Below are 27,507 nucleotides of genomic sequence, written 5' to 3' on the forward strand. Positions count from 1 at the left end.
TTCTCGGGTCCCACCCCAGACCTACTGAATCAGAAAACTGTGTTTTAACAAGCCCTCCAGGGGATGCTGATGGTAAAGTTTGAGAACCACTGCTCTAAGACAAAGGAGTCTTGGTGGTGCAAGTGGTTTGCAATAGGCTGCTGACTCAAAGCTTGGTGGTTTGAATTCACCCAGTGACTCAGCAGAAGAAAGAGCTGGCAATCTGCGTTTGTAAAGATCACAACCAAGAAAACCCTATGGAGCAGTTCTACTCTGTAACACATGGGGCGCCAGAAGTTGGCAGCTGACTCGAAGACAGCTCACAACAACAGGCTCTAAGATGTCAAGGCTTTCTGCCTCAGGACCTTTCTATCTGCTGTCGCTTCTGCCTCTAACACTCTTCAAAAACTCCTTCACATCCCTCAGATTTCTGCTTATCATGGAGTATTTCTCTGACTGCCCTTTGTTAAATAGCAACCCTTCCTCACCTGGGTACCCTTTATCCCCCTTTACCACTCTCAGTGTTTTTCTATTGCATAAATCACCACCTGACACGCTCTACCTGTATTAGCTTGTTTGTTTGTCTGCCCACCCCCATCTCCCAATCAAGAATGTCGTCTCCCTGAGGGCTTGTTTGGTTTCCTGCTATATCCTCAGCATCTAGAACAATGTCTAGGACATATTACAAACAAAAACCAAACCAGTTGCCGTGGAGCGATCCTGACTCAGGGCGACATACTAGGCACAAAGTAGGTAGGTGCTAGATAAAGGAATTGGGTGGTGAAGAGATTGGGACTTGGACATTTCACTGGATATATTCTACTTTGAGTATATGCTTCCTCTGTTGCATCCACCCACTTTTGACCCTCTCCATGCTACCAGCTATTGGGTCCAAAGTCTGAGTGGGCTCGTTCAAAACCCCCCTAAGCCACAGGCTAGGGGTTAGAAAAATGCATACTTTTGTTCATAGGAAGCCTAAATGAAAGTGTGGGTGGACCAGCACATATTACTCTTACTGACAGTGGTACAGTGGTGTCATTGCTGAGTTTGTTGTGCTGTTACCATACAGGGTCTCTATGTGTCAGAATCAACTCGATGGTGGTGAGTTAGATTAGTTTTTAGTTACCATATAAATAAGCTAGGGTTATGGAGGTCAAGCAAAGCTAGGAAATGTGTGGATATGGAAAGGGGATGATGCAGAGACAGGCTTAGTCTGAAACGTGTCACCTCCTACCTAATTCCCCCTTGGTGTCATTTGCAGAGACCTAGCCCTGCTCCTGAATGAACCACTGTTGTTAGGCAGTTCCCCATAGGGTTTTCTTAGCTGTAATCTTTATGGAAGCAGATTGCCAGGTCTTTCTCCTGTGTAGCCACTGGGTGGGTTTAAAGCCCCAACGCTTAACCGTTTACGCCACCAGGGCCCCTTGAGTGAACATACCGAAAAACCAAGCCCGCTGCCATTGAGTTGATTCCAACTCATAGCACAAAGTAGAACTGCCCCATAGGTTATCCAAGGAATGGCTGGTGGATTCGAACTGCTGACCTTTTGATTGGCAGCCGAAATCTTAACCACTGCTAAATACGGCCTTTGTAACCATATTAGCCTATAGCGATCATTCTCTGGCTTGGCCTCCACACCTGTAAAGAGGGACTGTCCTCATAATGAACCGTAATCTATTGATCTTGTCTGAAGCAGTTTGTGTTTTACAGGGTGACTGCTAGTCACATAAGGGCTGTGATAAGTGTCATTCTTTTAAATGCTTAGGAAGCTTTCCCACAAGGAACTTCCTTTTTAAGGATCTTATTTTTAGAAACAGTGTGAAGCTAGAATTGAGCAACACCAGCAGTGGTAGAGTACACTCTGCTAGTCTCCTGACAGGAGATGTTTGGAAGTGCAGCTTTAAACGGATCTGTCTACATTCACCTGATCCTCCTTATTACAAGGCATCACTTTGAGCTTGGCTTTGGCGGGTACCGTTATCTTTTCAAGGGACAGAGCAAAACCTATCCATTTACTTAGGGATGAGAAGCAGGATGGTACAATAACAGAAACGGCCCTGACAGGAGTCAGGAGTTCTAGTACTGGGTGGGCCATTGACCACTTAGCACATCACTTACTGTCTTTGGACTCTGTTTCTTTCCCTGGAGTATAAGAGGTTTGGAGTCTGTGATCAGTAAGATCCCTTTTATTCTCTTATTCTAAGACTCTTGGACAATGCTCCTTGTTCCAAAAATGAAAACAATGTATGCGTTGATATGTGGCACTTGTGAGCTGTTTTTTAGAGGGAATTTTTGTATTATTTCAAAAAGAGTTTCATACATAAAAATTAATACTTAAAGATTGATAATGACAAAGATTAATTTTATTATAAGAGGTGTCTTTTAGCAATGCTCATTCAGATATTCTTTTTATTAAATCCACATTTAGATGCAGGCCTGGACCTCTTTCAGGGAGATATCTTTCTGCGGGTGAGTACCTGCCGATGACATGGTAACGTTCCTCAGAGATTTGCTGTGCCGCTGGAGGGTGAGCCTCTGCCCTACGTCCATCCCTGGGATGGGCACTGTGGAGTAGGAGAGAGAATTCTAATCCATAATCTGTGCCCACAAGGACTTCTACTTTAGTTAATGATGACAAAAGTAGATGAAAAAAATAGCATACAGCACAAAAGTCTGTAATGATTAAATTGCTAGTATGCCCAGTTTTCCTAATAAGTGAAAAATGAGAGACAATGAAAGGATGTGTATGTTTAGAGTGGCTATCTCAGTTTTTGGGAATTGCAGGTGTTATTCATTTTCTTCTTAATAATTTCTCTAACTTTTCCAAATTGCCTCTAATGAATTTCTATTGATTTTACACTCAGAAGACAATAGTTTAAATGGTGGAATAGACTGTTCGTGGTGTAAGAGTTTAGTGAGGGAAGGGGACAAGGAGAGCTTGAGGATCACCTTGAGAACTGGCCTTTCCAGTCATCTTTGCCTCTGTTTTCACAGAACTCCAGAAATGCCGTGAGAGACCCAACCACCAGGTGGAAGTTCCCCGTTCCTTACATTCTGGCGGATAACTTGGGTAATATTAATGACTCTTAATTAGGAGATTCTGGTTTAACTCTTTCTCTCTTCTCTCTCCTCCTGTTAATCAGCTTCAGACTGAGAGTAACCGTCAATGTGTAAGTGGGTTCCAAGTCCTGACAATTCCTTACCTCCTGGCAAGAGAGGCATGACGTTACATTGAAACCAGTACCACTTAGACTGTCTGAGATACAGAGCATCAAATAATAATTTTTAAAAAGCAGAACACGTTAGAAGGTTAATGAAGCCAGCAGCAACATAAAGAACAAAAATGCAATGAAATGTAATTATACTTCATAGCAATGAAAAAATTTCATGTTAAATATTTTTTTAGGCGAAGATAAATATGGTAAAAGTCTTACCTGAGGTATAAGGATACTATTTTCAGCGTATTGCTTTTTTTTTCCCTTTTATTCATTACAAAAGAAACATACCACACTTTTGAGAAATGGAAATGTTTATGTTTATTTCACATGTTCATGTTCATAAGTATTATTAATTACTTCTCTTTGCCTGAAAGCTAAAGAACTGAAAAAGTTACGTTTTACTCACTGTTAGAAATAATCATTGGTGGAAATAAATACATCTTAGAAGCCACATGTGGACACTGGCTGACCTCAAGCAGCTGACTAATAGCTGAGCCACCACGTTGCTGCAATGCCTTCCGGACCCATCCTACATAGAGGGAGAAGATCTGAGAGGAGAGGGGAAGTCAGCACAAGGTTGCTCAGTTTTACTGGACCACCAGCCTGGTCCCACTTCAGGAGATGTAGATAACATTTAACTATTTTCCATCAGTGTTATCAGTGTTGCCTCGAACCTCTTTCCTGGAGAAGAGCTAGATATAAACAAATGTTGTTATTCTCAGTTATTTGTTGGCCTATTGAGTCAAGTTTTTCCCAATGTTTTGTAATACACTGGCAAGTTCATGGAGTGCCAGTACTATTGGAGCATGAGTTAAGAAACACCCATTTTAACAGTGGCTTTTTCCCATGGCACTTTTTCTTTATGTTGGTCATACCTGTGCCCCCTCTCCCACCAACGCATAGACCTATTTATTGAATCCCTATTATATCGCTGGCACTGTGCCTCCACTGGGTATCTTATTTAACCTTCACCATGTGTCTGTGAGTTGCAAGTTAATGTTTCTCAAACTTTAATGTGCCTAAGGCTCACCTGAGAATCTTGTCAAAGCTCAGATTCTGGTTCAGTAGGTCAGGGTTGGGGCCTGAGATTTTGAATGCCCAACATCTCCCAAGTGATTCCAGTTCTGCTGGTCTGTACACTAACTTTAAGTAGCAAGAGCCCTCTACCTGCAAGGTGGGTGATAGATAGGCAGAGAGCAAGATTGGAGATGGGGGCCTGAAATAAGGTAGAGGCGGTAAAGATAAGCCTGTTGCCATCAATTCAACGCCATGTATGTCAGAGTAGAACTGTGCTCTGTAGGGTTTTCAGTGGCTGATTTTTCAGAAATAGATCACCATGCATCTCTTCTGAGGTGCGTCTGGGTGGATTTGAAGCTCCAACCTTTCAGTTATCAGCTGAGCATGTTAACCGTTTGCACTCCCCAGGGATTCCACAGTAAAGATATACCAGTAGCAACGAAAAATTTTGTGGTAACATCACATGAGAATCATCTTTAGAATTCAAAAAAAAATTTAGGGTATGGGCTCATACCACTGTGAAAAGCAAACGTAGTACTTAGAACTCAATATTTGCGTACAGTTCCGTTTTTAAAGTTAACTTTACTTAGAGCAAAATGCAAAAATTTTAGAAGTCCTGGCAATGTTTTTGGTCATTTATTTCATTTTATTTTTTCATGAAAAAAATACACAGCAAAAGATATACCATTTCAACAATTTGTATTTGTAAAATTTTCGTGACATTGATAACATTCATGTAGACAATTCTTTAAAAGAGCGCAATGCTCAAGACATCCCTAATTTACAAGTCATGACTTTTGACAAATGTGTAAACCTATGTATATATTTCCATCACTCCAGAAAGTTCTCTTCTGCTCATTTCTAGTCAATCTTCATTCCCACTCTCCAAGAGATAACTCCATTCTAATTTTCCCCCATAGATTAATTTTATCTGATACAGAACTTCAGAAAAATGTCATGTAGCATATACTCTTTTGTTTAACATAATATTTTTGAAGTTCACCCATGTTATTGTGGATCAATAGTCATTTTTACTGCTCAGTAATATTCCATTGATGCCATTGTATGAATATACTACAACTTGTTTATCTATTTTCCTGTCAAAAGACATTGGGTTGTTTCCATTTTGGGGCTGTTATAAAGAAAGATGCTGGGATCATTTTTGTGCAAGTCTATGTGAATACAAGTTTCTTTTTAAAATTTTTTTCTCTTGGGTAAATGTCTAGGAATAGAATTGCTTGACTAGATGTTAAGTGTATGTTTATAAGAAAATGCCCAATTGTTTTCCAAAGTGACTGTGCGATTTTATACTCCCGCTAACACCATGTGAGTGTCTCATTTGCTCTTTATCCTCACTAACATCAGTGTTGTCAACTTTTTTATTTTAGCCATTCTAGTGGCTGTGAAATGGTATCTCCTTGTAATTTAAGTTCGAAGTTCCAGACTTTCATGTACAAACTGGTCATCTGTATATCTTCTTTTGTGAAGTGTCTGTCTAGTTGCCTCGTTCCATTTTTACAATTTAGTCAGGTTAAGGAGGGAAAAAGAGATGTCAACTTTAAATTAACTCTCAGAATGCTCACCATTTGGCCTAAGGATAACAAAAGCAGCATCACCTTCCAAAAAGCTTGGCTTTAGTATAATCAAACTTTTTTCCTTGTATTTATGTGACATCCCAGCACTCTTGAGGTACATCTTGGTAATATTATGAGTGTCACTAAGTAAGAATAGGTAACAGCCCCTGAAAATCCTTTAGTAGGCTTAATGCACGTTTTCTTCTTTTATGGTTATTGTTTGTGTTCTTCCCACAATTAATTTACCGATGATTTCAATGACTGTTTCTTTTAATAATCCTCATATAATCTTATGACATCTGAACTGTGGATTCTACAACTTGGTAGTTTATTAACAAAATAAGGGCCAGAAACAAAGCAAAAACAAAACAAAAAACGTAAGTGCCTGATAAACTGCCAAGAATTATAAGCTGTTTGAGAGGATGAACACATTCAGATGTACAAGAAATACAATTTAACTTTATAAAACTTAGCTTAATTTTTAAGTTACCTTCAATGAGCTGATGAAACTTAAAAAGCTGACAAACAAAAAAACCACCCAATAAAATATTATCTTGGTTTCTCTGGTCTATCTTTCCTCCTGCCCCATCCTTATCTTATGCAATGCCAAAAGTATGTGCATAGGGGTGAAAGGAAAGACTTTTGATCTCTGGTCATTGGTCCACACAGATTACTGTTAGGCATTTGTTGTTCCTGACCTTTTAGGCCTATTAGTTTTCTGCTGCTTTGATGCCAAGCTTGTATTACAAAAATCTTTTCCCCAACTGCCTGCAGTGCTGAGTCTCTAGAGTTGCCATCTCCCCAAGGGTCTCGCAGGGAAGCAAGGCAAAATACCATATGTACTTCTTATGCTTTCAAAACCGATAAATACCTCTAAGTTCTGCTCTCCTTCTCCAGCAGGAGGGAATGTCTTTTAAGGCTGGAGCGAGAAACTCCATTCTCACTGCTTCTCTGCTTTTCTCCAAGGCACTTTGTCTATGCATGTAAAACCGAAAGTGACTTGCAAGTCACTTTTATTTTCTGCTCTGCCGTGCGGTTCTTCTGAAGCAATGCGTTCATGCTTTCTGCTTATATCTGGGGAAGGGAGAAAATAGGGAAGTTATTTTATGATTTTATTCAGCCACATATACATGCATGTATTCTTATTTTGTAGTTGTATTTGTACTGTGCATTTAAAGTATACAGTTAATGTTGCTACCTACAACTAATTTTGCCATTTTAGATCCCCAGGGATGTATTTACTACCAAAAAATCTGTTTTGAGCCTCTGTGGATTTCACGTAGTGGCATAGTTTTCTTTAAACGATAAGTTATATATACTCCCTAAGATCTAAATAATACTCATTGGTATTTTTATCGATTTTTGCAGACCTGAATGCTAAAGGAGCCATTCTCTATAGCTTTGAAATGTTCCGCCTCAAGTCTTGTGTGGATTTCAAGCCCTATGAAGGCGAGAGCTCCTATATCATATTTCAGAAGTTTGGTGGGTTAGTATGCAATTTTACGGTGTGGCTTATAAAAACGACACATCTCTTTCTAAGGCTAAAAGAAGAAATTGGAAAGAAACTAAAACCAAAATTAAATCTCTCATTGTGAATATTTAAATTCTTCGAGCTGTGACAAGAATGGTAGTTTGGCTACCTCTGGGCTCCAGGGAGATTTATTTTAATTCTTCTCTTAGATTAAGGCCGTGTTTTAAATTATGGCAATGGGTTTGGGTTTTAAGTATATATATAACAAAACATTTGCCATTTTAGCACTTTTTACATCTACAATGTAGAGACATGAATTATGTTCATCATGTTGTTTAATCATCACCACTCTCTTTTTTCCATCACCTTAAAGATCAGTCTCCCCGAAACAATGACTCTCTTTTCCTGTCGTCTTCACCTCTCGTAACCAGTAAACTTTGATCTCCATATATTTGTCTATCTGAAATATATCAAATAAGTGGGATCATACAATTGTTTGTATATTGTTTGAGGTTCCTCTGGGTCGCAGAAACGGAGATTACTAAAAGTATTTGGATAGTTTCTTTTTATGTGACGGGAAAACATTTAAAGTAGATTTTAGGCCTTGCCCAAACCAAAGATTTTAAAAGTTTTCTGCTTTTGACTACTTCATTTTGTCCCTTGGCAACCTCTTGGCTTCTTTAAAGAACCAAAATCTTTAATCATTCATGTAAAATTTCAGAAAAAAAATCCTTTTCTTAACACTTTTATTTCCATTCTTTACCACTTTTGCATCACTTTTTTTCACGAAGAGAAACTTCTTTCTCTTAAAGACAAAACAAAGTCAACACAATTACTTTCCAAAAGTTACCCCTTTCCCACTAAAATTCCCTTGGCTTCTGTTCAGTGTATAACTCAGTGTGTAGGCACCTGAAGAAGGGGTGGGTCAGCACTGAAGGCCATTCTCTGTACAAGGGGAACCTAGGGGCCTCTTAGTTGCCAGCGGCCAGGAGGTGCCTCTGAAACATTTAAGTTAGGGCAGGTGAGAAAGAAAGTCTGAGGAAAGGAACCCAAATGCCCCAAAACTCTGTGGAGAGGGGCCTCTGGTTCTCTGGTGCTTGAGGCCCCTGGGTTCTTTCAGAAAGACAGAGGCCAACGGTTCACAGAATAGTGGAGTTTATGGTATTTTTGCAACTTATTCCTTTCTACTAAAGGAGAGATATAAAAAGAAAAGATAAAGAATAAGTGCTTCCTGTGGGCTGTGGATACTCTGCAAAGTAAACTCTAAGTTAGTAATGAATTCTCACTGTCAGAGAGACAAGCTGATCACGGTGGTGTTTGCAATCCACTAAAAATTGTTGAGTTGTACATTTAAAATGGATGAGTTTTATATTAGATAAACCATAACTTATAGTATATAAACTAGAACTTAGAAAAGTTAAAAAATAGAAAAACACGTTTCATCTTTGATCTTAGAAATCAAATCAGTTAGCATTTGAAGGTATATGATGTTAGGGATCTTAGGGAAAACAATAGCAGGTAAGACAATTTGCCTGTTGCCAAAAACTAAAAAAAACAAACCCATTGACATCGAGTCGATTTTGATTTATATCGGCCCTATAGGACAGAGAAGAACTGCCCCATACGGCTTCCAAGGAGCGCCTGGTGGATTTGAACTGCCAACCTTTTTGTTCGCAGCCGTAGCCCTTAACCACGATGCTACCAGGGTTTCCTGCCTGTTGCCAAAGAGCCTGCAATTCATCCTGTAGCATTTCAAACTATCAGCAAGCGGGAGAGCGATGAATAGATGGAGCACAGGGGATTTTAAGAGCAGTGAAACTATTCTGCATGATACTGTCATGGTGGATACATGACATTATGCATTTGTTAAAACCCATAGAACTGAGCAATGCAGAGTGAACCCTAATGCAACCTATGGACTTTAGTCAATAATAATGTATCAATATGGGTTCATTAATTATAATAAATGTTTCCCATGAATGCAAGATGTTAATAGGTGAAACTGTGAGAGGAAGTAGGGCATATGTGGAAACCTTTGTGCTTTTCTGTGCAATTCTTCTGTAAGCCTAAAACTGCTCAAAAAGCAAAGTCTGTTTTTTTTAAAAAAAAAGCCCATCATGGTACAGTGTCCTCTGGATACGCGGAGGTGAGAAAGAATGCCAATTTTTACCTTATTTTACTTTATGTATTATTAGAATTACGTTTCCTTTGAGTATGTAACACTTTTACAAAGGATCATCACTTTTAAAGCCTGAATAAAATTCCCTGTAGACAATGTTTCTTATTAAACCGTTCCTCTATTGTTTAACCATCAACATATGAGAATGCTATTGATAATTTATTTTAAAAAACAAACCTAACATTTCTAAATTATGTTCTGGAATCTTATAAGTTACAGCCATTTTAGGATTTAATTCTCTAGGAGAAATTTTCTCTCTTGTCTTTAAAGATGCTGGTCAGAGGTTGGTGACACGCATGTGGGACAGAATCTTTCCATTGGCCAGGGGTGTGACGATAAGGCCATCATTGAACATGAGATCCTGCATGCTCTGGGATTTTACCACGAGCAGTCAAGGACTGACCGAGACGATTATGTGACCATCTGGTGGGATGAAATTATTTCAGGTGTGTACTGACCTAATGTGGTTGGGTGGAATTTAGTATTGCCTTTAGCACTTGCTAAGACCAGCTCTAGGATGGCCAAATTTGCATCATCTGGGGCTTTAGCTTTTTCAGTGGGAACATAGAACATAGGGAGGCTACTGAGTTCCTGGGTGGTATGAGAGGTTAAAACGCTTGGCTTCTAACCAAAAGGTCAGAGGTTCGAATTCACCTAAAGGTCTTTCAGAACAAAGGCCTGATGATCTATTTCTGAAAAATCAGCCTTGGAAAACCCTATGAAATACTGTTCTACTGACACACGTGGGGCTGCCGTGAATCAGAGTCAACTCAGTGGCAACCATTTTTAGTTTTTTGTTTTAATGATTAGTTGGCTCCTCCTGTGGATTTTGCCGCTCTGATCATAACCGATCCTAGGCAAGTGTTTCAGGACATGGTGTAGGTTGGTTAAATAAAAGTGTGGTTAACTAAAAGTTGACCTGAAGATTTTGCTTTATTTCAGTGTTTTTGTTGAAACTCTATCTAAAATGCTGTCTATTTTCCTGTCTTAGTGAGTGAATTGAATTAGGTCTCTGAGGATGTCAGGGTCATTTTTCTGGATGTAAAATATTACGTAGCTCTAGAAATCTCATGTAACTCTAGAAGGCTATATGAGATTTCATTTACAATATGATGACGTGGATAGTGCAAACAGTTAAGTGCTTGATTATTAGCTGAAAGACTGACAGTTCGAACCCATCCAGAGGCGCCTCAGGACACAGGCCTGGCAACCTGCTTCTGAGAGATCACAGCCTTGAAAACGCTATGGAGCACAGTTCCAATGTGTCACACACGGGGTCCCCATGAGTAGGACGGACTCAACAGCAACTAACAACAACAACGGGACATACACCAGATGTTTTTTTGATGTTTTATCAAATCAAAGACAGGTGTTTAAAAACAAAACAACAAAGAATACTGTCATCTGAAATTGCAAACCCAATTCTGTTAATTCTTATTAATTATCTGAGCTCTAGTGGCTGCAACACAGCGGCTGCGACAATGAGCTCAAACACAGCAACAGTTGTGAGGATGGTGCAGGACCGGACAGGGCTTCATTCTGTTGCACAAAGGGTTGCTATCAGTCAGAACCGATTCGACGGCCCCTAATAACAGAAGTTAATCAAAATCAAATGGCCTGTTCTTCCTCTTTTCTGAGCACCTCTCTTCTGGCTCCATGAGGTACTATACAGAATACAGCACAATTTTTTTCCGAAGTATTATTATGCAGTTATGTTATCCTAACAACTTCAACGTTCTTTAGTTTTGTTAGATGTCTTTGCTCCCTTGAATGCTGCCTTAATTATCTGAAACAACTAAGTAGGGTATTTTTGAATACACTGAAACATCATTTATTGAACAGTTTCTAAGGTGCTGAGGGAAAACAGTCAATGCGTGCTTCAGAAGACATATAGTATTTAATTAGGAATTCTGTCAGGAAGTGTAAAAACATTTCTTTTGGCGGTAGTAGATTAATGCAATTTTAATGTATTAGCAATGCCTCCGTTATTACCACACATGGCTTTTGTGAAGCAAGTAGCTGTCTCTTAACGAAAAAAAATTTTTTTTTTCCTCTTACGTACTGTTAATTTAGGTCCAAATTTCATGTATGTATTCATATATTATAGTGCGTCTCTAATTTTACCTTTAGGGACATAGAAGAACGGGTCACACTTTAAAATTAAATCTGAATCCCCAAAAGACTCCTGCCAGAACTAGCTTATTTTGGAGTCGGGTAGATCAATGCTCTCTCTTGAGATAGGGGAAGGATGGCTAATCATGTCAGAATCACCTGTGGGGTTTTCTTAACCTATATCCCTCCTGGCCATCATATGCTGATAATTCCAGGAATGTGGAGTGGTAGGAAAATAGGGAAACTGAGTGGTTTATAAGGGTTCACCCCCCAACTCCCACCCGCCTTACCACTCGACCACTGAGCTATGGAAAAAGCAATTTTCTTCTTTGCTTCCCAATCCCATTGAGAGAAGGCAGTGGAGAATATTCACCTAGAGGTGAAGTAACAGATCAGATTGAATTTATTTTTCTCCCAGTGGTAATTGCATTATAACTGGGTGTGCATAGAGGAGGAAGGGAGGAAGGTCATATATCAAAAGACTGAATTTCTGATTGTGAGACTCAGGACAATGTTAGACTTGGTCTATATTTGCCTAGGGGCCTGCATTTCATACCTTCCTGTACAAATACTCTGCTTTGCTGAAAATTACATGATAAATTAGAGAAAATCCCATTTCTATGTCTTGAACAATACTGTGTTTAGTGCTTTTAAGATAGGGTTAGGCCTGGTGAGGTCCTCTTGTTATGAGTGAGCCAGCATATTTGCTTGGGTCATTTGCAGACTTGCTCATCCCTGGACTGATCACAGGTCGTTCAACCCATGTTTGCTCATCTTTTATCTATATTTTCAGCAGATATCTAAATTACCTGCAATACCTGGAAAGCTGTTCTAAAAAAAGAAATTCTAAAAGAACATATCAAATCTAATAAGATTATAATCAAGGGCAATATTATTTCTCAGGTAAAAAGTCTTATTGTACTTCATTTTTAGTCACTGACAATCATACTGCTTAACCTAAAAGAATACTGTACTGGCGATATAGTTCTCCTCAAGTCCAGTTACATTTTTTTTTTGGTAGGAATTCTGTTTTCTGGATCTGTCCCTTCCACTGAAGAAAAAAACTCAACGTCTGAGGTTTAGCAACAGTTGGTAAACAATAACTAGTGTGTGGGCCAAGCACACCTGCTTTTATAAATAAAGTTTTATTGGAAAACAGCCATGCCCATTCATTTACATATTGTCTCTGGTCGCTTTTGCACTAACTACAGCAGCAGAGTTGCATAGCTGCAACAGAGACCCATATGGCCTGTAAAGCCAAAAATATTTAGTGTCTGGCCTTTTAGGAAAAAAAAAAAAATTTGTGACCAACCCCTAACCCCTGGTTTAGAGGATCACATACTCTTTAAGGCTCTCAGTTGTGAGTTTCTGAGGGGAGAGCTGCATCTGCTCCATTTACTGCCAAGGGCCAGCATGGTCCCAGTTGATAGCATACATCTCAAAAACCTGTTGTGTATATATACATATGAATTCAAAACATTTATTTGTTAAAGCATTCTTAATAAAAACCCTTGAATTATAAAGAGTACTCTACTCCAACGTGATAATTTTATTAAAAGTTAAGGAAAACGCATTTAGTGAGTTGGAAGAACCTTGCTTAATGTCCCACTGAGTCGCCGGGAGGTCCCAGACTCAAGCCCTGGTCTACTTACCTTCACCTTAATGTTCTCTACAATTTACAACCTTCAATAACATTTTAGGTCCCAGTCGCCTGGAAGGAGCTACAGTTCCCCATTCCCTGTTTGGGTCATTTGCTTTTTTCAGTCCTGCCCCATCTTTGAAAATGCTCTGATCCTTGTCAAATAGTTCCCCATAAAATCCCTGGAAGTTAGAAGGAAGAAACGTCAGTATTCTCATTTTATAGTTAACACAAGGTCTTCTTCAAACGGGTTCATTGGCGTTACCAAAAACATTCAGGGACTCCTGCCACGAGCACCCACCGGCCAAAGCACCACATTTTGTCCATCCTAAATGTACTTGTGTGTGATATCTTGGAAATGTGGTTATATTTTCTTCTCTTTAATTGTTAAAAACTCACTTCAGAAGAGGGAAATGGGGACTTTTCCCGTTTCCACAACTGCAACGGTAAATTCCTGATGGTTTTTCAATTAAAACAATATCTGACTGGTTTCTCATTTTGACTTTTCACATTGTATTACATTTTATCTTACTCGCAGTAATCTCCTCATAATATATTTTCCTTCCCTATTTTGAGATGAAAATAAATTTTCTTCCTACTTCATTTTTCCATGAGGCTGTATATAGAGAGAGAGTGAGGGAGAGAGAGCCCTGGTGGTGCAATGGTTAAACAGTCAGCTGCAAACTGAGAGGTTGGTGGTTCGAACCCACCCAGCCTAAGAAACCCTATGGGGCAGTTCTACTCTGTCCTATGGGGTTGCTTTGAGTCAGAACCGACTCGATGGCAATGGTGTTTTTTTTTTTTTTTTTGGTTATGTACAGGCACACGCACACACTTAAATAAGAGATGCATTATTTCCTGTTTTTTGGGGTCTTTGTTTGAGTATCTGGTTAAAGAGGGCTGGGTGGGGGAAGTAATATGACTGAGCAGGACCTGTGAATTCTACCCCTGACAGGTTACGAGCACAACTTTAACACCTATGATGACAGCGTCATCACAGACCTCAACACGCCCTATGATTACGAATCTTTGATGCACTACGCACCTTTCTCATTTAACAAGAATGATAGTGTCCCTACCATCACGGCCAAAATCCCTGAGTTTAATTCCATCATTGGGCAGCGCCTGGATTTCAGCGCCATTGATTTAGAAAGGCTGAACCGGATGTACAATTGCAGTAAGTACCCCTGGGTCTGTGGACTGGGTAAACTAACCCCAACAGTGATTCCTTTGACTCTAGAAGTTTCCTTTACATTTACCTTTACTTTTCTTTCCATGTTCTAGATAAAGGAACATGAGAAAACTAGATGATTTCCCATGTTCTAGATAAAAGGACATGTGAAAACGAAATAACCTTAGTTGTTCTGTTTCTAGAGTAGAAAAAATCGTAATACTTACCTCACAAGATAGTTATGAAAATCAATTATGTGGTCATGTTTGGCCAAGTGAAAGTCTAGGGCAAATGCGAGGAGGTGTTATTGCCTAACTTCTTTAGCTTTCTTTTGAAAGGTGCAACACTATGTAAAGGTCAGATATTCAGAATAAATGGTAATATGCTTGAAAGTATTTTGTAGTCTGCAAAATGCTTACCCTTAGTTAGCTATTCCTAGACTGACCAAGTCCGTTCCTCTTGAATGAGGAGTTTCTAAGATGACCCTACTAGTCTTCAGAGATACAATCATCAGTTCTATTCAATAAGTATGTATCAAAGTCCTACTAACTGTGAAGCCCAATACTAATGATACCTCATTCTTGATCTAAAGAACCTTATGCTTTGCATTTATATAGCAAAACACAATTATATGCATTTTTATCATTTGACTCTATAGGGTGGGAAGAGTTGTGTCTATGTTGTCAAGTTCTAAAATCTTACTATGATAGTAGGACTTGCATTTGAAAAAAAGTCAAGAAAATGAAAGGCTTATGATCCTATTGTTTCTGGACAATGAGGTCTTAGTGGCCTACACAATATCTATGTGAAATGAGATGCCTTAAATTTTTAACCAGGCAATAAAAATGTCGTTTGCAGCAACAACTCACACCCTTCTGGACCACTGTGCTTTTGAGAAGGCAAACATCTGTGGCATGATTCAGGGCACCATAGACGATGCTGACTGGGTTCATGAGAACAGTGTGTGGCCTGGGCAAGTGGATCACACCTTGGTGGGACGCTGCACAGGTTGGTGAAGAAGGAAGTAAACACATTGAGGTGGTTTACCAGGTAGAACTAGGTAATAGCAGTCAGCATGTTTTGCCTCAATTTGAATGTTAGTTATCAAGGCTGGAAATCTGAATAAGGACAAAGAACATTTCTTATACCTTAATTATTAACCCAATGAGTGATGACAAAACCAATATGGACATCTGGTTGATAAGACATGACTTTCATAAATAAAGATAATGTTTCCAGAGCTGTATCCTCCAGTAGAAATATAATGTCATGTATGTAATTTAAATTTTTCTAATTGCCACATTAAAAATAAGAAAAAACTGGTGAAGTTAATTTTAATAATATAATTTATTTAACCTAATATATTTTACCTAATATATCCAAGAGATGGGCATTTTAGCATGTAATCAGCACATAATCATTAATAATTATTAATGATATATATATATTTCCTAAATATTTGAAATCTGGTATATGTTTTACCCTCAGAGGACGTCTCAGTTTGGACTGGCCACCGTTCAAGTGCTCAATAGCCCCATATGGCTGGTGATCACCATATTGGATAGCACCTCTTTAGATAGTTCATATATGTGTTTTGTGTAGTGAAACAGCCATAGGGTCAGACAGATGTGGGTTTGAAATCTGGTTCCACCACTTACTAATTGTAACCATGTTGTTGTTGTTTTAGTTGCCATCGAGTCGGTTCTGACTGATAGCAATGCTATAGGACAGAGTAGAACTGCCCCATAGGGTTTCCAAGGAGCGACTGGTGGATTTGAACTGCCAATCTTTTGGCTAGCAGCTGAGCTCTTAGCCACTACACCACCAGGGCTTCTGTAACCATAGGAAATGATTTTTTTTTTAAGTCTTTGTTTTTGTAAGCTTCTCTGAGCAACAAGATATTGATACTTCAGAGTGAGGATGGAAGGAGACAATGCACGCAAAGCTCCCAGCTGCAGTCAAGCAGCTTCGCTCCCTATTTTTTCCCCTCCATCTTTTCTTTCCCCTTCCCCTTATAGGCCCCATTTATTATCTGTTTCTATTTTAGCATCCTTATGTTATGTGCTTCTTATTGAAATCATCTTAATCCCTATTTGGAAGCAGGTTGGATTACAAATTCTAATTTAAAAACCCAGTGCCATTAGCTTTTTTAAAAAATCAGACTCTTGTGAGGTCCCTTAGTCCATGCCTGCCTGAGGGATGATTAGGTTGCCTTCTCTGAAGGAACCCAACATTATCATCTAGATACGAGGCCATCAGAGAGATGTCAGTGGTCATAAACCAGTACCATTCTTCCTCCAGCCTTTGCAAAGGGTTGAAGTCTCTGTCGCGCATGAGATGTCAAACAGATTATCTCAAGTGTCCAAAGGGTAATCCAAGCCTGATTTCTATCATAGCTCCTAATCCAATCTCTCCAGCAGGCTTGCTGCTAAGCTAAGATACAATTGCCAGCTAAACAGAAGGGTGATTTTTATGTGAAAGGGAACTGTTAGAAGAATGTTCTAGCACCATAAAAAAAAAAAAAAAACCAAACTCATTGCCGTCAAGCCGATTCCTACCCATAGTGACCCTATTCAACTGCCCCATAGGGTTTCCAAGGAGTGACTGGTGGATTTGAACTGCCAACCTTTTGGTTAGCAGCCATAGCACTTAACCACTATGCCACCAGGTTTTCTAGTACCCTAGCGGGGAGCAAAAAAGACCATACCCCAGAAGACATGGGAGAAAAGCTTTATCGGGTTCACTTGAGGAACCTTTTGCTTCTTCCACAGGATGGCATTGGTTGGGACTGTTTTCTGTTTAGAGAGCATTGGCATTGTTCAGGTAGATGCATCAAATTGAAGAGCTCCAAGGATCCCTTGGAATTGAATCCACCTCCTATCTGAGACCCAGAGTAAAGAATCAACACCTAGTTAGTTCCAGAGATGGGGCAAGAATTCAGTTCTCCTGACTGCCAGGCCTGGGTCACTTGACTTTCACTTTACACTTCCTAATACACTTGGATGAGACTTCCTGATCAAGGACACCCTGTGAGCCCTTCTTTCCTTTAACCCAACATTCATAATGCAGAGTTTTCCGGCTACAGTATATTGAGTGCATACAAGTACTGTGAAGAACATACAACAAAGCATAATTTTCCTTGATGTAGCATTGAAGCCATTTAGATAATTTTAAGCTTAGTGAAAGCGTATATGAACCATTGATGCTTGCTGCAAATACAGGAGGCGCACACTCCACGTACAAGGCAGTATGAAGCTGGGCACCAGATTGCCAGAGTACCCTGAACGGTACTCTACCTCACATTCTTTTTGTTTTGTAAAATATATTGAGTAAAGCATTTGGTAAGGGATTGAGTACTGGAGTACTGTTTGGAGGACCTCTTTATATGCAAGAATTGTTTATTCTGCTTGACTTTGGAAGGTGTGCTGGTTTGCCTAATGATGCATTAACTTAGCCGCCTGCTTGTGTTTAGGGAAGAGAATTCAGAGATATCCAAGTTAGGCAAATGCTGTAGACACTTCATTGCCCTCTTTTCCAGTGTTTTTTCAGAGCTTCCCTTTACATTCAGGGGAAATTCTCAACTAGTCCCTAATATGTCTTTAATGTTCCTCTCATCACCAGATGATTCTTTACATATGATAACATATCCAGTTATTAGGCTAGAAGCAGGGGCAACTGAGCTTTTATCATCATAAATGTGAATATTCAAAATCCAAATCCTAAACCTTTGAACCCCACTGTTTGTTGTTGCTATGAGTCAGAATCGACTCGATGGCAACAGTTTTTGTTTGTTTGTTTGTTTGTTTTCTTGTACATCTATATGACCAACTCTTTCCCTTGGAATGAATCTCTAACTTAAACAATGAAGTCAATGAGAAAAACAGAACGCATTTCACAGACATTAACTTCCATCAGACTTTGTCAAAGCCTGTGTTTCCTTAGGTCAGAGGCATAGATTTCACAACCCTAGGAACAAAGGCAATTCAAGAGGCAAGGGAGGACTCCTGCTTCAGCCAGTGAGTCTGTCCATGGAGACAAACAGAATGTGGACTTACAAACACCTTCTTTTTATTTTCCCCAGAAGAGCTCTAGCTTTTGTTGCCTGGATAATGGCTGTTAATCACTATTTCGCTGTGCCCAGGCAGATGGCACACCTCGGGGTGTGGGAAGCCAGAGATGAGATGCTAGGATGCTCTCTCCACAGGTGCTGGCTACTTCATGCACTTCAGCACCAGCTCAGGGTCAGCAGAAGAGGCAGCCCTGCTGGAGTCTCGGATTCTTTACCCAAAGAGGAAGCAGCAGTGCTTGCAGTTTTTCTACAAAATGACGGGAAGCCCTTCAGACCGACTCGTCCTCTGGGTCAGGAGGGACGACAGCACGGGCAGTGTTCGCAAGCTCGTCAAGGTGAAGACCTTCCAAGGTACTTAGTGGCATCCACACAAGGGCTGCTTGGCTTACTATCTGGGATCATGCTTCTTCTCCTCCTTTCCCTCCTCCCTTCTCTTCGCTTTTTGCTTTCTTCACCTCCTCCTCCCTTTATTCCTCTCCCCCCCCCTTTTTCTATTCTTTCTCCTCTTTTCCCTCTTCCTCTCCTTCCTTTTCCTGTCCTTCCTCCTCCCCTCCCTCCTTCTCCTCTTCTTCCCTACCCCCTTTCACTTCCTTCTCTTCTAAGGGCCTAGTGTAATGTCTGCCTTGTTTTAACCATGCAATCAATGTTTTAACTATTCAAAAATTTTTAGGAGAATCCAGGGTTTAGGTAAGGCTGATATATATTTTTGTTAAAGGACAATTAGCATATATAAATCCAATTTTCACTAGCATTTTGGAGAAATCCAGGGCCAGGGCAGAGAAAATGGCTGAGTCAGGGCTGAGGATAGGAAGGTAAAAGAGATACAGGAATTGATTCTACTGGGGAGAGAGCAGTTAAGTACTTGACCATAAGTGGTTTTTTTTTTTGCAACCCTTTCAGAAAATTAAATGATAGCATTATTTAGTAGGTTAAAGTCACTCCAAGCCTACTTGTGAAGTTGATGGGAAATAAACCATTTGCAAATATTGATTTCATTATATTTATTTCCATATTCCTAAGTGTGGCTTTATGTATTTCTATAAAAAAAAAAGCCAACATGAGAACCTTAAAATACGAAGCTAGGCCACTGAATGTGAGAGTAAGTTGGCTGTAAATCAAGATCCAATGTTATAAAGCCAAGTATTTACTTTTTTCTTTTTCTTCTTCTTTTTTTTTTTTTTGGTTAATTCACAACTAGGAAAAGGGAGTCAAGCTTTCATATTTTTCCATTACATAAAGAATTCTCAGTTAAAGTTTGTCCAGAGAAAGGACTGAATTTTACTCTTCTCTTGAGAAGGTGGAAGCTTTCTTAACGGTCACTTGTAAGAACAGATGCCCAAATCATTGTACCAGGCCATTCTGTGAAACATCTGGCAAGTCTACAAACAATGGTTTTGAGAGGTTCACATTTCTGGCTGGAATTTATTATAGCTGGTGTAATGGAAGTCCTTTAAGAGTTAAAAATTCTCGGTGTTACCAAGAATTGTAGATAGTTAATGAGAAAATGAATTAGAGCCTCAGTAACATCGATGGGATCTATTATCACTCACTTCTATATAAAGCTAAAAATGTTATCCCCACAAGCATAAAATCAACCAAGCAACCATTCCAGGCTTAATTTATCTCATTACAGTCCTTATGATTTGAGTTCTATTGAATTTACAATGTGTCTGTAAGATCTCTGGAAGTACCATATGAATGAATTCCTACAGAAGTCTATTCCAATATTAACTTGTCAATGAAACTTTTGTAAAAAGTTAAATATTTCTTGGCGTTTATGTGATATTCAACTTAAGATAGTTAAAATCATATTTAAATATACTTGAACTTTTGAAAAATGAGTTTTTAACCAAAATACTTGCATACAAAATATGCATGTGTGCATATACACACTTATACATATATATTCTTTACATATGATTACATAATATATGCTTATATATAAACATATACAAAATACTTGCATGCAAACATGTATATGTACACACACATATGTTTTTACTGAGGCCAGGATCCCCCTAGAGATAACCCCTTTGCAATTCTGGAATAACAGAGATGAGACTTGTCTTTCTCAAACACTTTTAGCATCTGAGCACCCACAACCTCTAGAGCTAAATGAAAGCTGAAAAGTTTATGATGAAAATTTGAATATGAATTTTAAAATAAATCATGGTATATCCTTTTTCAGCTGTTTCTCCCTTACTAGACGTGTGACCTAGGAAAAGTTACTTAATTAGTTTAAAATAGTTCTTACCTCACGTAGGGCTGTTCTGAGGATTAAATGAGGTAATGTGTGTCAAGTGCTTGGCATACTACCAGGTTCATAGTAAGTGCTCAATATATGTTGGCCACAGTTGTCACCAACCTTATTCTCTGTTTGTCCTCAGGAGATTTTGATCAAAATTGGAAAATTGCTCATGTGACACTCAGAGAGGAAAAGAAGTTCCGCTACCTTTTTCAGGGCACAAAAGGTGACCCCCAGAACTCCACTGGGGGAATTTACCTTGATGACATCACTCTGACAGAAATGCCATGCCCCACAGGGGTTTGGACAATACGGAACTTCTCCCAGGTTCTTGAGAACACAGTAAAAGGAGACAAGCTTCTGAGCCCTCGGTTCTATAATTCAGAGGGATACGGTTTTGGGTTGACCTTATACCCCCATGGCAGAATAACCTCCACTATCTCTGGCTACATCAGACTTGCTTTTCACTTGTGCAGTGGAGAGAATGATGCTATCCTGGAGTGGCCAGTTGTAAACAGACAGGCGATAATAACAATTCTCGACCAGGAGCCTGATGCTAGGAATAGGATGTCCTCCAGCAGGGTGTTCACTACCTCCACGTCCCAGACATCTCCAGGTAGGTAATTTCACATAATTAAGAACTGCCCCCCAGCCTGGAAGACCAGCAGATGTGATTCTCACCAGTGTAAGAGAAATGCATGTTTCTCTCATGTTTTCTCCTTGGGCATATCAGCAACATAGTCATGTTGGATTACTAAGATTTCCGGTGCCATCTTATCTTCCTTTTCTTTCCTGAGTTCATTTATCAAGCATTTATTGAAGCCTTGTGATATATACAAACCCTGTGCTAGGCACTTAGAATATAAACAAATCAGGCAGTTCCTGCATCGCTGAACTCTGTCTAATTGAGAAGACAGTTACTACTCATCATTTATAAAATACTCAGAATTTGCCAGGCCCTGCACAGAATGAGGAAACCCTGGTGACGTAGTGGTTAAGTGCTATGGCTGCTAACGAAAGGGTTGGCAGTTCAAATCTGCCAGGTGCTCCTTGGAAACTCTATGGAGCAGTTCTACTCTGTTCTGTAGGGTTGCTAAGAGTCAGAATCAACTCAACGGCACTGAGTTTGGTTTTGGTTTGGCACAGAATGAATGCACTGACTCCTAAAATATTACTGAAGGTCAGATATGCCCAGGAAATAAACTTTTATCAATAAGAGTGGGCAAACTATTTTTTCAAAAGAAGGGTCTTACGTCTTATAAAAAAAAGTAGTTAACAGCTGTCCCTCCCTCTTTATTGAAGAAGTCACTCAAGAGTGGGCAGCTGACCATTCATGGCTGTGGTTTTCCCCTCTTCCCCATCCCCAGCTTTAATTCTTTCGGCAAGAGTAAATAACCTAATTTTTCCCAGCACTGTTTTTCTGATGAACAAACCCGTACTCATTAAAGACAAATTGGAAAGTGAAGTATGAAAAGGCAATGTGACTTTTAAAAAATCACTTTATGTTGCCTATCCCTTTGCAGCAAAAAATGACTCTGTCATCTGGGACAGACCATCTGTGATGGGCTCCTACGATCAGGACTGTGGCTGTTTCAGAACTGTCGACTGGGGTTGGAATAATTTCATCTCGCATCAAATGCTAAAAAGGAGGAGCTTCCTGAAAAATGATGACCTCATCATTTTTGTGGACTTTGAAGGTACTTTTGCTGGTCTTTCTAAAGCAATAATCCTATGCTCTGGGTGTTCTACTGATTTTATGTTGATTTTTAAGCAACTCATGGAAGATGGGAGTTTTTTGGGGGAGACGAGGTAAAAGAAAAAATGTAAGAGGACCACGTTTTATGCAATTGTTCAAGGACTCATATATTTATTTTAATTGTCCTTGGGAGAAGCTAAAATTTTAGTGGCATCATTTTTGATAATTTATCAAATATTACAGTTGGCTGACTTCAGTATCATTTCAACCAATCCATCCATGCTAGCTTTATGCTTCTTTTCACAAGTTAAATAAAAATGCAGTTGGACCATTTTAAAGGAAAAATAGCTGGCATTATGAGAATCAGCTGAGCTCAGAGCTGCTCTTCGATGTCACTCAAGTTCACTTCCATGAGGGTCAGAGGGGCCCCTGAGAACTTTCTCCAGAAGCAGAAATTAATTGTAGTAGGTTATTAATCCTGGTTCTTCCTCATGACCCTTTATTTCCTGAAGATATCACCCACCTCAGCAAGACTGAAGTTCCCACTATAAACACAAGGCTGGTCCCCCAAGACCTCATTCTCCAAGGTCAGGAGCAGCAGGCCTCAGAGGAAGCCACAGGGAAGGCCTTGGTAGAGGAAGCCCTACCCAGCAGCCTGGGCCAGGGGCCACCCAGCCGACAGAAGCGGTCAGTGGAGAACATGAGCCCCATGGAGGACCACAACGGGCCACAGTACTTCAGAGACCCATGTGACCCCAACCCTTGCCAAAATGATGGCACATGTGTGAACATGAAGGGGATGGCAAGCTGCAGGTAGGCTCCGTGGCCTGGGGAGGCAAGTGGTAGGCCACCAGCCATGAACTGAGTGTTTGATTAACGCTGGTAAAACATACTGTTCTCATTAATGTCACTGAACTATACACGTAGAAATGGTTGAAATGGAAGATATTTCAACCACAATAAAATTAAAAAATAAAACAAAAACAGATGCGCTTTGCAGGTTAGGGCAGTGACTATGTCAGATAGTCAAATGAACGTTGTTCTCTAGTTCCTTCCTTGACCCTACCTGGTGTGCCCTAGTCTGGTGGGCTTATGTTGTTGGGGCAGGGTAGGGGTCCTTCCAGGGCAGAGGAGTCTCAAGTCCTCTCTCTGGGCTTTTATCCCTTCCCCACCCCTCCTTGGGGCATTGTCAACATATTGAATGTTGTTGGAATTTCTAACTCTACCACAGCACAACCTGGGACTGTAGCCTAGGGACTTTGTAAGCCTGGCTATGACCTGTCACAGTGGGACTCAGGACCAAGATTAAAGTCTTCACTGACTGAAGATGTTATTATTAGTTATTAACTCTTATTGCTATTATTAGTTCTACTGTACCATTATTATTAGTTCTATTTTCAATAATAGTAATAAGACTGATATTATTGACTGCTTGCAATATGTCAAGTGATCTACTAAGCACTACACATGCATGACTGAAGTGAATCCTCACAGCCACCCTGTGACATAAGGGCTCTAATTATCCCTATTTAATGCATAAGGATGTTGAAGCTTAAAGAGGTTAAGTAATTTGTCTAAAATGACCCAGATGACAAAAGCTAAAGCTGGGACTTACATGCAGGCCTGTTTGCCTGCACAGCTTGCTATATATAAAAGTTATTTTTATAATGTTTGTTATTTTCAAAAAAAAAAAAAAAGTTTCCATAAGAGGACACATGTGACGGCAGAAACATCAGTTGATTTGATAGAACTGGAGTAGGTGTTGGAGCCACTCTGCTTGGCTTAAAATGTCTACATTTCTTCTCAGTTCTTTTCAATATCTACTTTGTTATTCTTAAAAAAAAAAAAAGTTTTATTTTGAAATAATTTCAGACTTACAGATATGTTGCAAAAATATCACAGGGAGTTTTCACATACCCTTCACACAGCTTCCCCTAATGTTAACATCTTAAGCACTCTCTGCGCAATGATCAAAACCTAGAAATGAGCATTGGTACAACACTGTTCACTAAAGACCTTATTCCGGTTTCCCTGGTTTTTCCACTAATGTCCTTTTTTTATTCCTGGATCCCATCCGGGATCCCATATTACATTCAGCTACCATGTCACCTTACTCTCTTCCAGTTTGTGACACTTCCTCAGTCTTCTCTTGTCTTCCATGACCTTGACACTTTTGAAGAATACTAGTCAGTTGCTTTGTAAGTTGTTCCCCAATCTGGGGTTACCTGATGTTTTCTTATGATTAGATTGAGGTTATGCATCTTTGTTGTTGTTGTTGTTTTTGCAAAAATACCATAGGAGTGATAGGCCCTTCTCAGTGTATCATATCTGGAGGTACATGTCTTACTACTAGTGATGCCAACCTTCATCACCTGGCAAGGTGGTGTCTGCTGGGCCTCCACAGCAAAGTTACCATTCCTCACTCTGTAATCAATAAATATCTTGGGAGAGATACTTGAAGACCATGCAGACATCCTGCTTTTCCCCAAACCCTCACTTTCTGATTTCTGCTTCCATTGGTGGGTTCTGCCCACAACCATCTTCACTGTGAGCCTTTAATGGTAATTTTCTGTTTCTACCGCTCCCTCTACATTATTAAGCGGAACTCAGTAAAGAAGGGCAGTCTCTTCTCCCCCATTCATTTATTCATTCAATTATTTATATCACTAATGACTCATAAATATTTATTTTATTCTATGGGTTATATTATGATAATGTCTGTATTTATTTTGTTGCTCAAATCATTCCAGCTTTGGCTTTTGGGAGTCTTTTCAGGTTGGCTCCTGTGCCCTTTCAATATGCATCCATCCTTCTATGAGCACGGTCTTACTTTCTGGCATGACAGGATGCTTCAGGCTCACCTAGTATTTTCCTTGCTCCACCACTGGAATCACTTCTCCAAGAGCCCCGGTGCCTTTTATTGGAGAATACCCACATTGTTTTTTGAGGACTCTACAACCATGGGTCTCAACCTCTCTGCCTGATAAGTCTGTGGATGCCTGATTTCAATATATGCCCCAGTTGGTGTCATCCCGCCCAGAGTGCAGGAAGGCCAGGGGTGGCCACTTGTGTGTCAGCTTCTAGTCGGCCAAATTATTCCTTTCCCACACACCTGAAGCTTGGAGTTTGTGGGATAAGTTCTTGTAATCTAACACTAGGGAATACAATTAAACTATATTTGAGGAGGACTGGGTCAGAAAAAGAACCCGCGGTGGTGTATGGCTGCTAACCAAAAGGTCAGCAGTTCAAATCCAACAGGTGCTCCTTGGAAACTCTATGGGGCAGTTCTACTCTGTCCTATAGGGTCACTACAAGTTGGAATCGACTCGATGACAACAAGTTTGGTTTCTGGTTTTGGGTCAGAAAGAAAGATTGAACACATGTGCTATTTCTCGTGACTTTTTAAGAAACTAATTCCCAGGTAAGAAATGAAGTCCTTAAAGATGCAATGATTCCAGGATTCATAAAAGGACACCATGACACCATGACTTCTGAACCCTCCATTCTGCTCTGTGAGTAGATTTTGTAACAGGAGCGTTGTTCTAAACAAAGGCTGGAAGTGTTATAAAGAGATGAAACATGGCCCTTAATGGTTTCGTTCTGAGATTAGTTTCATTTTTATAATAAATAACATTTAAAAAATACCATGGCCATTATGTGCTATTACGTGACAAACACTAAGATAGGCACAATGTCTACATCTTATTTGACCCTCATAGGTGGCAGTTGCTCACCTTACAGTAATGCTTGATTTTAACTGATATTACCTAGAAATTCAAGCTCCCGGTAAAGCACTGAGTCAGACTCTACCTGGAGAATTTCCCCTGTAGTATATAATCTGAGAAAGATCTATTTCCCACACCTTCCTCCTGGACTTTACAGCTAGTGACCAAGAGTACTGGGTCTGAAGGCATACTGCCTGGGTTTAAACCTCAAGTGTGAAACATTTACTCATTGTGTGACCTTGAGCAAGTCATTTAACCTTTTCTTAAAATGCGGGTGATAATATGGCCTGATAATAACCTGCACCTTCAGAGGGTTGTTGGGGATTAAATTAATTGATTCAGACAAAGCCCTTCAAGCGGGGCCAGGCATAGGGAGCTGCTGCTATTGTTGCGATGGTGGTGGTGGTGATTAGAGAACACCTGAGGTTCAGGTGGGTCTTACACTCCCCATGTGCCCTGTTTCTGCAGGTGCGTCTCTGGACTCGCCTTCTTCTATACGGGGGAGCGCTGCCAGGCCATGCAAGTGCACAGCAGCATCCTGGGACTGATGATCGGAGGCACGGCCAGCGCAATCTTCTTGACCTTCATTATCCTCTCCATCCTTTCCCAAGGGTCAAGGCAGTGACCTGCCTGACAATGTTAGCCAGGTTGCAGGAGCGTCTCCTCCCTCAGACCTTCCCTTCCTATGGTCAGTGCATTCTGGGGCGGTTTTTATAAGCTTGCTTTGATTAGGCCCTCTGAGGACCAGAGTTTTGAACTGGCTCATTCTGGTTCAACTCCCTGCTGAGAATTTGCACCTCCGCTCCCCAGATATACTGAACCAGAATCTATAGTTTAACAAGACCCCCAGGTGATTCTTAGGTACCTCAATGTGATTCTTGTCTATATATAAGAATCACCTGGAGAATCTTGTTAAAATGTAGATTCTAATTCAGTATATTAGGGGATGGAAATGCAAATTCTCAGTAGGGGATCCCAGTTCAAAGCCCTGCCAAGGACCAATGCATCTAGCCTCATGTGTGATCAATAGTCTTTCTGCCCTGCCCTCAACCTCACATGGTTCTGTTACCCTGTTATGTGCTCCTAAAGCATCTAATGTGTCCTGGGACAGCACTCATCACACTTACTAGTAAATTGCTTGTTTAATTGAATGTCATTCCCAAGACTGTAAGCTCCAGGTGGGCAGGGACATGTTATCCTTATTTGCCATGTTTGCCCTGATGCCTAGAACCATGCCTGGCTGGCACATTGTGGTCACCCAATAAATATTGAATGACTGTGTTCCTAAACTCTCATTTCTACTGGAAATTAAGATATATATGGAAAAAAATCTATAAGTTGGATGTATTAGAATCAAATACCTCTCTTCCACTGAGACACAGTGGTGTTATTGATCTTTTAAGATCTTTTGT

General features: G+C 40.0%; 1 protein-coding gene across 2 annotated transcripts; it reads left to right on the forward strand.

Moving 5' to 3' along the window:
• Positions 1-27,507, forward strand: MEP1A (meprin A subunit alpha). 2 transcript variants are annotated; one of them, XM_023545180.2, is made up of 12 exons: positions 1-1,950; positions 2,408-2,448; positions 2,974-3,049; positions 7,157-7,274; positions 9,709-9,884; positions 14,145-14,366; positions 15,219-15,368; positions 18,565-18,780; positions 20,817-21,290; positions 22,198-22,371; positions 22,883-23,183; positions 26,564-27,507. In XM_023545180.2, exons 4-12 carry the CDS (start codon positions 7,195-7,197, stop codon positions 26,718-26,720), a joined length of 1,950 nt encoding a protein of 649 aa, XP_023400948.1. In that variant the 5' UTR covers positions 1-1,950; positions 2,408-2,448; positions 2,974-3,049; positions 7,157-7,194; the 3' UTR covers positions 26,721-27,507. The 2 variants fall into 2 exon arrangements, with proteins under 2 accessions (XP_023400948.1, XP_023400943.1); XM_023545175.2 differs by having other exon boundaries at positions 1-2,448.

The sequence above is a fragment of the Loxodonta africana genome, chromosome 1, assembly GCF_030014295.1.
Source record: "Loxodonta africana isolate mLoxAfr1 chromosome 1, mLoxAfr1.hap2, whole genome shotgun sequence".
Lineage (NCBI taxonomy): Eukaryota > Metazoa > Chordata > Mammalia > Proboscidea > Elephantidae > Loxodonta > Loxodonta africana.

Bases quoted from the DNA above. Each gene is read 5' to 3' on its own strand.
- MEP1A (XM_023545175.2), top strand. From the start codon at position 2,368: ATGCTCATTCAGATATTCTTTTTATTAAATCCACATTTAGATGCAGGC. The intron at 7,275-9,708 runs GTTAGTATGCAA...TTGTCTTTAAAG, and splicing joins ATATTTCAGAAGTTTGGTGG to ATGCTGGTCAGAGGTTGGTG. The intron at 21,291-22,197 runs GTAGGTAATTTC...ATCCCTTTGCAG, and splicing joins CACGTCCCAGACATCTCCAG to CAAAAAATGACTCTGTCATC.